This window comes from Leucopleurus acutus, assembly GCF_964270905.1.
Source record: "Leucopleurus acutus genome assembly, chromosome: 12".
NCBI classification, from domain to species: domain Eukaryota; kingdom Metazoa; phylum Chordata; class Mammalia; order Artiodactyla; family Delphinidae; genus Leucopleurus; species Leucopleurus acutus.
Window position 1 is genome coordinate 86,927,174 of NC_139154.1, and position 12,510 is coordinate 86,939,683.

Below are 12,510 nucleotides of genomic sequence, written 5' to 3' on the forward strand. Positions count from 1 at the left end.
CCCGGCGACGAGGTGGTTTAAGCCACTTTCTGGCCCCCCGGCCCTGGCTATTGCCGCTGCTGCCGCTGCTGCTGCTCCCGCCACTATCACTGAGTGAAGACTCTGTGTCCCGGGATCGTGAAAGACAGGCTTTCTACTACTCCTTTTGGTCTGGGGGGGAAGATGGTGGTCTTATTCACTGCCACCCCTTCTTTTCCTGGGGCAGAGGCACTGGCTCACAGCAGCTGATGGAGGGGAGCGACGAGGCACCGCAAGAGGAGGGAACAGAGGGCGCTGTGTTTCGGTGGTCGCCACGCCCACCCCCTCAGGCCTTGGCTCCATGGTACCCACCGCTACTTCCAGCATCTGCTCCGGGCCCCCCATGTCACAGCCACCACGGCACCCAGGTTTATAGTCTTTAATTATCGTTTCCACTGAAAGAAACTAGGACTCCTTAGAGAAATGGCTGATTCCAGGTTTGGGGCAGGATCAGATAAACCTGCAACATCTTGAACTACCAGAAAACAACAAAGACTACTGAGCCTACTTGGGTCACATCAAAAGGACTCGGGAGTCAACCTGAATAAGCTCCCAATGACTAAAGATGGGAAGTTTTGTGCATCAATATAGATAATTACTTCAGTGTTTTGAAACAAATGAAATATTTTAAATCCATGAATTTATAATAATACAGTAAGTATAAAAAGGAACTCTGTTCACCTTAGAACATTAGAAGCGCTTCATTTGAAAAATGGTAAATAAAGGGGAAAAAAATCAAACATTTATCTTGCCTTTCCTATACAATCTGTACATCAGGGTAATCAAGTGGTTAATATGGAGAAGTTTCTCTTTATAGAAGTATTTTAGATAATAAATGACGAAGGAAAGATTGTATTAGACTATCACCATTTTATAACCCCTAAAGAAATAATTAATATTGGCAATGATTATCAATGACCTAACACAAAAAGAAAAACATCCAAACATTACAGGTACAAACAAATACCATACCAACTTATAACACATAGAAGGGACAGAGAGTTATGTGAAATGACACCACAGGATGCACGCCATTAGCAAGATCTAGACTGTAGGAAACTCTACAGGACAAACAATAGAGTAAACTGCAAGGAAGAAAGGAGAGAAAAGGAAAAGTCTCTTAGGAGACTTAGGAGATAAATCAATCTACTAAGTCCTTGCCTTTTAGAGATACACACTTACATAATTACCAATTCAATGCTATGATATCCAGTTATCTGTGATATATCTATCTATATGATATCTATGGGCTTCCAAAATAATCTGGGTGGGGTACAGAAAAATATAACTGATTATGTATTGATAAATGTTAAAGCTGGGTGATGGATATATCAGGTTCTGTATGCTCTCTACATCTGAATATGCTTGAAATTTTCCATATTAAAATAATGAAAACAGAGTTTTCATTCTTCTATTATTGGCCCTCTACAAACACTCCAGAGCATGTACAGTCTGTCCTGTCCATACCATTATTTTTATCAGAGCGCTGGGGATGGCTATTGACAGGATTGGGTTCGCCATGCGTTGCCCAACGGGTATGAGCTATTCCAAGGTGTACATCAAATTCTATATCCAAATCCATATCTTGTTGTTCTGAAAAAGATAAAATAAAAAACTTCAATATTAAATCATGCTGGAGAGATAATGCTATAAGCTAAAGTTAAATGTAATTATTACAGTTCTGCTCACCTGGAATATATAATTATTGAAACTGAAGATCAGGCATATTCAAAACAGTAATTAAAAGACTTACAGGAGTTAATGCTGCTGAAATATTTAGGGCAAATGGTTCCAATAACAACCAAAAAAATGTATACAAAGAGACAAAGCACATGTGACAAAATGCTAACAACTGGTAAAACTAGATGAAGTATATGGATGATTAATGTACTATTCTTTCAACTTTTCTGGAGGCTTGAAAATGTTCAAACTTATGGTCAAAAAGAGTTAAGGTGATTTTTTTAAATCTGTATTTAATCCTTTCCTTGAAAAAAATCAGTATCATTTTAATTAGACATGTAAAAAAAATTCATTTTCTCAGGCTTGCCTGGTGGCGCAGTGGTTGAGAGTCCGCCTGCCGATGCAGGGGACACGGGTTCGTGCCCCGGTCCGGGAAGATTCCACATGCTGCGGAGCGGCTGGGCCCGTGAGCTGTGCCCGCTGGGCCTGCGCATCCGGAGCCTGTGCTCCGCAACGGGAGAGGCCGCAACAGTGAGAGGCCCGCGTACAGAAAAAGAAAATTCATTTTCTCAATGCCACACAACATTATGACTGCAATTTCTTTGGTCCCCAGTGAATGTAACCATATCTCACACCATAAACTGCAATTATGAAGAGCTTGCATAATCAAAAAATAGTCCTTGAAAACAAAGCAGCACTATGAAAGTATGAGGTTATGGGCTGATGTTCCTCTGTCTTGCAAAGCAGCTATTCTAATTCCTTCTCCTTACGAACTCTCTCTTCTTGCTTCCTCCAGGGAAAAGAAAAAAAAAAAGACAGTTCTAGTATAGCATCTACCAGTAACGTCTCCTTCTAATTTCCTAAATAGAAATTTAATTTGCTAAGAAACCAGATAACAAACCTTATCAGAATTAGGTCTAAATTAAGAGCAAAATGCTCAGAAGTGTGAACAGGAAAGTCCACGCATATTAGTACGTAGTCTTTGTAGATTTTATCCTGGTTTAAACAGTGGTCATCCTAAAATACAAATCTGATAAAGAAACAATGCTTAAAATCCTTAAATAGACTTCCAGTTGCTTAAAATGTGGTTTGCATCCCTAGCTACCCATATGAATCATCCTAAACCTGGTCACGTGGATTTAAAAAAAGATTCTCAAATTCTAACATACAACCAGAGAACCATTTTCTCACAAGATAAAGCCCCAACACCTTTTCATGGTATACAAAGGCCCTTCACCATCTGGCCCCCACCTACCTTTCCATCCTTCTCTCCCAACCCTCTCCAATCACTCCTCGAAGCTTTCAATGCACCTTTTACAAATAACAACAGCTAACATTTATGGAGAACTTACTCTGTGCAAGGTACTACAGACATCTCCCCACTCTATCCCTATCACTGTGGCCTAAGCCTCCATCATCTCTACATGGACTACTAAACAGAATCCTAACTGGTCGCCCTGTGTCCAGTCTTCCTCTGTACAATCTAATCAAAGTGATCCTCTCAAAACAGAAGTTAGATCACGTCAGTCCCCTATGCAAAATGTTCCAGTGGCTTCCCACGACGCACAAAGTAAAATCCATCATTCTGAAGACCCTCCATGACCTAGCCGTCAGCCTCCTCTCTAGCCTCATCTCCTGCCACTCTCTCCCTCACTTACTGAGCTCTAGCCCCACTGACTTCCAGCTATAAGCAGGCCAAACCCACACTGAATCTACGCACTTGGTGTTCCCTCTGCCTAGAATTCCCGTCTTCAGACAATCACGTGATCTCTGCTCAAATGTCATCTCTACCATACTTTTTCTTCATGGCACTAATCACTACCTAACGTTATTTATTGTTTGTCATCTGGCCCTCTCACTAGACAGTAAGCTCCATCTGGGCAGGGAGTTTGCTTATCTTTTCTTTGTCCTAAGGGCTTAGAACAATGGCTGGTATATAATAGGTACTCAATAAATATTCATTTTGTTATTGAATCCTCACAATACAATTAGGTACTGTTAGGTACAACTGTCCCCATTTTATAGATAAAGAAACTGAGGCTTCAAGAGGTCACAGAACCTGCCCTAGGTCACAACTAATAGGAAACAGAGACAGGATTTGAACCCAAGAGTGCTTGACTCCAGAACCTAAGACTAAAACCACAATGTATACTCTGCCATACTATTATAACATTTATGACATGTTGTCTACCCGGCTTCTGCCAGAATTTAAGATCTACAAAGGTAGCAGCTTGTCTTATTATCTTTGGATTGTAAGCACTAAGCTATATAGGACAGATACTCAAACTTTTGTTGGGTAGTTCAATCAACGGATAAAATCATCAATGTATTCTTTTCTGGCTTAACTGTGTTCTGAAAAATTAAGGCGACCTGATAAATGACCTCCAGAAAAGTAAGGATTTCCATTTATTACTACTTAACAGGCAATGCAAGCAGTGAAAACATTTGACTAGTTTTTTGGGTTAACTATAATTAAAAGCAGTATGTGCCCCCACCTGCTGGCAAGAGAAAGTACATTGGAGAAAGCAACAAGAGTCTATAAAATGAACTCATTTCAAATTCACGGTAATTACCATATCTATTTCACTGTTGCCAAAGGAACATTATCTAATGGCTAATAAGAAAAAGATCATTGCTATGACAATATGCATATTCCCCGCAAGAAATATTGCATGTTTTATAAATTAATCAGGGCTCCAGTCCTGACTCTTCCTATCCAGTGTTACTCCATTCTAAAGCCCCTTGTTGAACCTCAAGTCTAGATAATGCTACACTTAGTTTTCTCTCCCCCGCCCGCCACAAGCTGCCAAGCAACACTGAAGAAAGTCACAAAATTCTGTAAATTGAGTCCATGTCAAGTTCATGGGTAATTATCAAATCTATTTAACTGTTGCCATTTAAGGAACATGTATCCGTGTTCCCTATTCGCTAAACTGAGAACTCATTCAATTCCCCAACAGCTCATGACATTTTTTATACTCTTCTTAAGCCTCAATCCTACCTATATCATCCCTCAATCCACCTTACTCAGGTTTCCCCTTCACCTCATAACTCTGTTTAAATTAGCTTTTCTTTTCCCTTTAACTCCTATAAAGGCTAACTCCCCACCTGTGCCTTGACCTTTCTGAGCTGTAACGCCTCAATAATTTCCTTTCTTGCATCTTCTGTCTTCCCCCCACCCTTATTACTCCCAAGGTTCCTTGCCCTCTGTGTACCTATTCTCAGATGTCATCTTTCTTTTTTTTTTTAATAGTTCAAACATATTTAATTTGCTGGTAATGATGAAACACTCAAATACCTACACCCAGATAACAAATGTTAACATATAATCATTTGTGCTTTACATCTTTAAGACATAAATTATTTAAAAAATCTTTGTTGTCATGCCCTAGAACAGCAGTCCTCTTCTGCCTTTCCTCTGCCCCCAAACTTCACTGCTTTTACTGTTGACACCATCTAATGTCAGTACCTGCTCCTCTGAGCTTCAATTTTCTCATCTGCAAAATGAGGATGATAATTTCACCTACTTCATGGGTTATGACGAGGACTATATAGAAGGCACCTAGTAGAGTGCCTGGGACACAGAAAGCAATCAATAAATGTTAGCAAGTATTATCAAAGTCAGGAGCTACCAAAAAGCAATCTAATGGTCTTCTCTGAGATGTCTTCCTTCCCTTTTGTCTTAAGAGGTTAAACACTAAAACTTGCTGGGAATAATAAAATAAACATCACAAACATCGAAATAACCACACTCCGACTTAACAAATGCTAACGTCTAACCATTTATGCTTTAGATCTTTTTTAAACCCTGAAATATGGGCTTCCCTGGTGGCACAGTGGTTGAGAATCCACCTGCCAATGAAGGGGACACGGGTTCGAGCCCTGGTCCAGGAAGATCCCACATGCCATGGAGCAACTGAGCCTGTGCGCCACAAATACTGAGCCTGTGCTCTAGAGCCCACGAGCCACAACTGCTGAAGCCCACGTGCCGCAACTACTGAAGCCCACGTGCCTAGAGCCCGAGCTCCGCAACAGGAGAAGCCACCGCAGTAGGAGGCCCGCGCACCACAGCGAAGGGTAGCCCCCGCTCCTCGCAACTAGAGAAAGCCCACGCACAGCAACAAAGACCCAACGCAGCCAAAAATAAATAAAAAATAAATAAACCCTAAAATGTAAAAAAATGCAGTTGGTGCCTCCTTTATACCCTGTTCCATCCCTTTCCTCCCCAGAGGATTCACAAGAGCTTTCCCACCTATGCCTTCTAATTTCTATTATGCTACTATATTCATAAATTATAGTGTTCTTTTTTTTTAAATGGTACAATACTTTGCATATCCTTCTCTAGATTGCTTTTTTCACTCAACATTAAGTTCTCAGAAATTATGCATGTCCCCACATGCAGAACCAGATCCAGTACACGTCTTTCAAAAGCTACACATGGTCATTCACTATCACATACAATTTATTCCAGGTTGCTTCTAAACTTTGCTGCAATGCATCCTATCGTCATGTCTCCTTGTCATAGTGTTTCTTTTGAGTACCTGCCCAAGAGTGGAAGTGCTTGGCCACAAGGTATAGGCATCTCCCATTTAGACATTGCCAGATTGCTCTTCCAAGCGATTCATCAGTTACAAACTCACCAGCACTGTCTCCAAGTGACCCATTCCAGGAAAGGGGTCACTTTCCTGCAGCAGGAGGCATGTTTCAATATGGTGACATTCAAAGATGGTGATTCTGGTCACAATTTGCCTTTCTAGCCTCGCACTCATCTACCAACAAAGTAGATTAAAAGGACCACCTACCATTCCATCAAACTTGCTTTCCCTATTCTTATCTTTTTCCAAGCTAATCTACTCAGAAGGTCCTCCCTTCTCACCTTCACTGCCCAAATATAATTAGCAGCCATTCCTTACGTATCCCAAGTCTTCCTAACTTGTGGGAACTAGCTCTCCCCTGAATCTTAAACCAATCTGTTTATTCTCTCCTGTAGAACCTACTATAATCAGCCTGGTAAACAGGATGCAGTACACACATTAGACCAAATATTTATAACCACAGTTTTTGAAGTGTAGCTTTTGGGGGTGTCTGCTTTATCCCAAGCTAATCTTACCCACAATACATAAAAAATAAGTACTGATTTAATTTGTTAAGCAAGTACAGTTGACCCTTGAACAACATGGTGGGTTACGGGTGCTGACCCACCCAGCAGTTGAAAATCCGAGTATAACTTAGAGTCAGCCCTCTGTGTCCAAGGTTCCACCTCCATGGATTTAACCGACTGTGGATGGTGTAATAATGTAGTATTTACTATTGAAAAAAAATTCGCATATAAGTGGACCTGAGCAGTTCAAACACGTGTTGTTCAAGCATCAATTGTACCACAAAGCTAAATGTCTGGCTTATGTGAAAATTAAAAATGACTAAATCCATCGTTCTCCTCTTCCACCTGCACTTCTTTACAATGATAACAATGGCATCCATTTGAGCAGGTATATAAAAAACCTACTGTTTTCTGGGTTTTTTGTTTTTTTGTGGGGTTTTTTGCGGTACGCAGGCCTCTCACTGTTGTGGCCTCTCCCATTGCAGAGCACAGGCTCCGGATGTGCAGGCTCAGCGGCCATGGCTCACGGGCCCAGCCGCTCCACGGCATGTGGGATCCTCCCAGACCGGGGCACGAACCCGTGTCCCCTGCATCGGCAGGCGGACTCTCAACCACTGCACCACCAGGGAAGCCCTGTTTCCTGGTTTTTTAGAGGATTTTTAGAAATGTTTTTTCAATCAATCTACTTCAAAGTTTTTGTTTTGTTTTCAAGTTTCCTGTGAAAAAATAAAATGTATAAACATAATGTAATGAACTAAATACTGTAAAGTATACCCTCTTTAGTGGAACATGTATCTCTGGCAACTACTTTATGCCAGGGAAGTAAGAAAGTCATGAGGGAAAAATATGATACCTGATTGTATCAGACCTGCTAAAAGGTGCAACATCCAGACTGACCACACATCCAAACTCAGCGTTTAGTCCAAAGTGAAGACAACCACCAAGTGAAGACACATGAATAAGGGCACCACTGAAAATACCTTTTGTCTTATGAAAGGCCCTTCCTCAGGAATGATGGCTACTTCATTTTAGGATATTAAGCTTGTTCTGAACACAGTGTACATAATTAAGTTCCTTCTCTAGTTAATATCATTTTTTGAAACTGAGGGATATTAAAACCAGTACAGATAGCATCAAAACTACTTTTCTTCCCTCCCTTCAACTTTAAAAATCACTGTTCTCAAAATGGGCCCCAAAATATGGGAGGAAAAGTAATTTGGTAGGGAAGGGAGAAGGAAGAAAAGAGGAGGGGGTTCAAAAACCAAACTAAGTACATTACTGTGAACTTCTTCATCCAGCGCCTTAACTTTTCCTTTCTTCTTAATGAGCTGGATTTTGCAGGCATTGGCTTCCCAGTCTTTGTCATTGCCTCCATCAATCCCCACACCTAAATCACCGAGAGGTAGAAAAGCAAGATTTAGAAACTGACTACTACTTAGATTATCACTGTAAGGCAAAACTTCTAAGGAAAAAAAATTTTTTTTCATCTAATTAGTTCACTTACTTATCAATTCAAAATTTACTGAAAACCTATTATATGTCAAAAACCATGGTAGCTGCTAGAGATAAAAATGAAGAAAACTCAGTTCCTGTTCTTAAATTTCTCAATAGCCTATTGAGAAGACAGACAAGGAAAAAAATAATTACAATACAGTGTGGTTTTAATATAATAAAAGTTATGTGGTTATAATAAAAGTACTACAGGTTGCAACTGAAGTACAATGGAGAAACGAAGAAGACGGGCACCCACTGCAGAAGCAGGGTAAGGAGGGAATGTCAGGGAACACATCTCTCAAGATTCTACTAAAGTTCCTACGTAATTTGAAAAAATTACTCTGAAGATACTGGAAAAGCACTGAGTAGTTTCAAGCAGAGAAATTACATGTCGAAAAAGTTCAGAAAACTCCCTTTGGAAAGAGTGTAAAGATTGGAGGAGAGAAACAGGAAGAAGAAACCTGCTGTCAGAAGTTACACCTACAGCAAAGCAAAAATGAGGAAGGCCTGAGCTACACAATGGTCATGAAGAGATGAGTGATACTGAGAAGCAGAACTGACTGCAGGTAACGTGAGAAAGCAGGAGACGTCTGGGACACCTCCCAGGCTCAAAGGACTTGCTGAATGACTGACTGTTGATTAAAGAACACAGAAAGAACAGAGTGAAGAGTGGAGTGAGAAATGGAGCATATTCAGTTCAATTCTGCACATGCAAAGTCTATAATATCATGGTTTATCCAGGGAGAAATTTCTAGGAGGCAGCTGGAAATACAGGTGTGCAGCACAGGAAATACATCTGGATTGTAAGTCACAACCATACAGGAGGTTGGGACTTCCCTGGTGATCCAGTGGTTAAGAATCCGCCTTCCAATGCAGGGGACGTGGCTCCAACCCCTGGTCGGGGAACTAAGATCCCACATGCCGCGGGGCAACTAAACCCACGCACCGCAACTAGAGAGAAGCCCGCAACAAAGAGCCCACACTCCTCAACGAAGACCCAACGCGGCCAACATAAAAATTTAAAAAAAAAAAACATACAGGAGGTTGATGAAGTCAGAGCTCACCCACGAAAATACAAAATAAGAAAAGTGGGCCTATGAAAGTATCTTGAAGAATATCAATATAAGTAATAGGTGGAAGAAAAGAAGCCCCCAAAGCAGACAGAAAATAATCAGCGTGTTAGGAAGAGAATGAGAAGATGCGCTGTCAGAGAAGCTGAGGAAAGAGAATTTTAAGAACAAAGGAGTTGAGGAATTGACTTTCCATTAACTGAGGAATAGTCATGGAAGATAAATGCCCGTTACAACCAGGAATGTTGAGTGTACAGAAAAGAGTTAATATGGCAGGCCCAAGATTGCTGTCTTAGAAAGGCCTGCTTGGTAAAGCTGGCCATTGGCTGGCATGGATTTCAGGAGGGTTCCCACCACAGTAACTGATTAAGTATGGCTTACTGCACCTACACTGTTGGTGCAAACAATGTGGCTTATGCCGAATGTCTGCTTCTCTTCTAGGAGCCTGGAATTTTGGCACATGTTAGGCAGAGGGTATCTACATGACCAGTCCCCAGTGACAGTCTTGGGCACTGAGTTACTAATGAGCTTCCCTGGTATACAACATTTCACACATTTTGTCCAACTCACTGGGGGAATTAAGCATATCCTGCATGACTCCACAGGGAGAGAACCCTGAAGCTATGTCTGCTCTCCTCCAGACTTCACCCCATGCACCTTTTCCCTTTGCTGATTTTGTTTTGTATTCTTTTGTTGTAATAAATCATAGCCATGAGTACAACTATATGCTGAGTCCTGCTAGGGAATCACTGAAACTGGGGATGGTCATGGGGACCCCTGATACGGTTAAGGGAAGAAGCTGGAGTAGAACATAAAGTTGACAAAAAGTTATTTTTATCTCCTTTGTTGTTTCTCTAATAAGATAGAAGAATCTTGGGCAAGTTCACATGCCAAAAGCATGGAATCCACGGAAAAAAGAAATTAAAAGTGACAGGAAAGAAAAAAAAATGTACAGAGTAAGGCCTTAAGAACTCTGTTTTATAATGAAAATGCCCCATGTGATTTGTTTTTATAGCAACATTCTTAGCAAAAGAAGATACCCGTAAGAAGCAATATTCTACATAAATGCTAATGCTGCTGAAATGAAATTGCATGAACAAACCCTTTAAACATGATAAAAGCCAAAAATTCTTCAGATTTTAGATATACCAGAAACAACAAAATGAACATTATAAAGAATCTAGTAACCTAAAACAAACAAAAAACCCTTTCTATTTATTCAAGAATCATGCAACACCCATAATATTTTTTTAAAGGAAATACCAGCAGAATCATATCCTCTGTACTCCAGTCTCTGAAGGCCTTTGATTAGGGTCTCCAAAATTTCTCGTCTCGTGCGAGGAACATGGTAGTTTAAGTAAGCAAATATACCTGCAAATAAACAAATATTTAATAGAAAATTCTAACTAGAGAATCAACAGTGGCATAACTATGACAAAAATCTTAATTTTCATAATAATGTCTAAGATGTGCAAAACTGTGAAGCTACAGTCCATCTTTAAAAAAGAAAGAATCTTCACTTCAAATTATCCAAAGGCAGTGAAACTTTTTCAAAGCGGAATTTCTTGTAAATATAAAAGACTGAAGCAAATAAGTCAAAATAAATGTTTAGTTTTTTCAAAGCCGTTTATAAGACTGTTCACTTACCTTCCATCACTGACATTTTAACAACTAAAATTTAATGCTTCAAAACTAACCAACAAATTTGGGGTTTATGGCCTATATACTGAGCATTATTTTTAAAGGAAAACATTTTCTGAACTAAGTATTTTAAGCAATATATGGACCCTCCAAACCTATACAGATGAAATAGTTTTTCTTACTTTCAACCACCATGCTATCAATACATTTTAGGAATAAATAACTCATAAATAGCAATGATGTGAAGAATACTCACAATCTAAATAATTTAATCATAGAGAAAAATGGGCTAAAAATATATATAATCATCGTAAGACAAATGGTTTCTCACTTGTTCACCAGATTAGTAAGGGACAAATAACCATAATACATGTTAACGACTCTTGAGAATTCATAGAAAAGGAGCAATCATTTGGAAAAGCAAAACTATAAATAAAGGGACTTGTACAACAAGAAGTGATCCAGAAGAGCAAAGAGGCAGTAGAACACAGGTAAAGGAAATCCACATTTCAGGAATAGCAGCATGGAAATTGTCTGAGGTCTTCCATGATTGTGCTTTGGCCAGGGTGGATATAGCTAAAATGTATAAAAACTGAAAATCAAAATATAAAGCAATATAAACTCAAGCTGCTTATTTATGGAAGAACTTTCTTTTTTCTTAACTATCTTACACTATAATGCCACTGATTATTAAGGGGATTAATTCTGTGGGGCAGAACTCTGGAATGACCAGTTTTCATTTCATTTGAAAAGGTATCTTTATTTCTATAAAGAGTTTGGTCTTATCAAAGCATTTCAGCATACAAAAATATCACATAGCTAATAGTTGACAAAAAAGCCACCGTAACGTGTATGCTGATCACCATGGTGAGTACAGTGCAATTTTCTCAATCATGCCTTTCAAACACAAAGGAAATGACATTTTAAAACTAAAATCCAAAACAACCTGAAACAACAGTTTGAACTTTCCCAAAAAAGGTGGTACAAGGCCAGACTCATAGAAATCCTATATTCATTCATATTTTTAAAAATTGTAATTGTAAAGATCTATTAAGTTATCATGCACTGTACAAGCATCTCACTTTCACTGCACCACAACACTGCATGAGGTCTGGGGGTTTTGTTGTTATTGTTGGTTCTTAATAAAGTATCTGTAATATGAAAAAACTAAACCAATAACCCAATTGTAAAACAAACTTTTATGTGTTCTACCCTTTTCCCCCCATGGGTCACTGACCTTTGATAAAGATTAAATGCACACAGAAAACTATCAGCCCCAAATAAGTATTCTATTAGCTCATTAATGGACAATATACAGAATATAAATATTTTCCCAAAATAAAACTTTAAATGCACTAAAAGAGGAACTTCCCTGGCGATCCAGTGGTTAAGACTCTGCGCTTCCACTGCAGGGGGCATGGGTTCAATCCCTGGTCAGGGAACTAAGATCCCGTATGCCGCGCGACGTGGGCAAAAAGAAAAAAGGAAAAAACAATGTGCTAAAAG

General features: G+C 39.6%; 1 protein-coding gene across 2 annotated transcripts in view; it reads right to left on the reverse strand.

The window, feature by feature from the left end:
• Nucleotides 1-12,510, reverse strand: part of GFPT1 (glutamine--fructose-6-phosphate transaminase 1) — a 72,203-nt gene that overhangs the window by 44,245 nt on the left and 15,448 nt on the right. For both annotated transcript variants that reach the window (XR_014326656.1, XM_082851984.1), the window contains exons 2-4: nt 10,627-10,734; nt 8,079-8,186; nt 1,486-1,611 (exon numbers count right to left, since the gene is read on the reverse strand). Coding sequence is in view for 1 of the 2 variants with exons in the window: in XM_082851984.1 (XP_082708110.1) it covers nt 1,486-1,611; nt 8,079-8,186; nt 10,627-10,734 (342 nt within the window). In the remaining variant the exon portion in view is untranslated. The remainder of the gene's footprint in view (nt 1-1,485; nt 1,612-8,078; nt 8,187-10,626; nt 10,735-12,510) is intronic.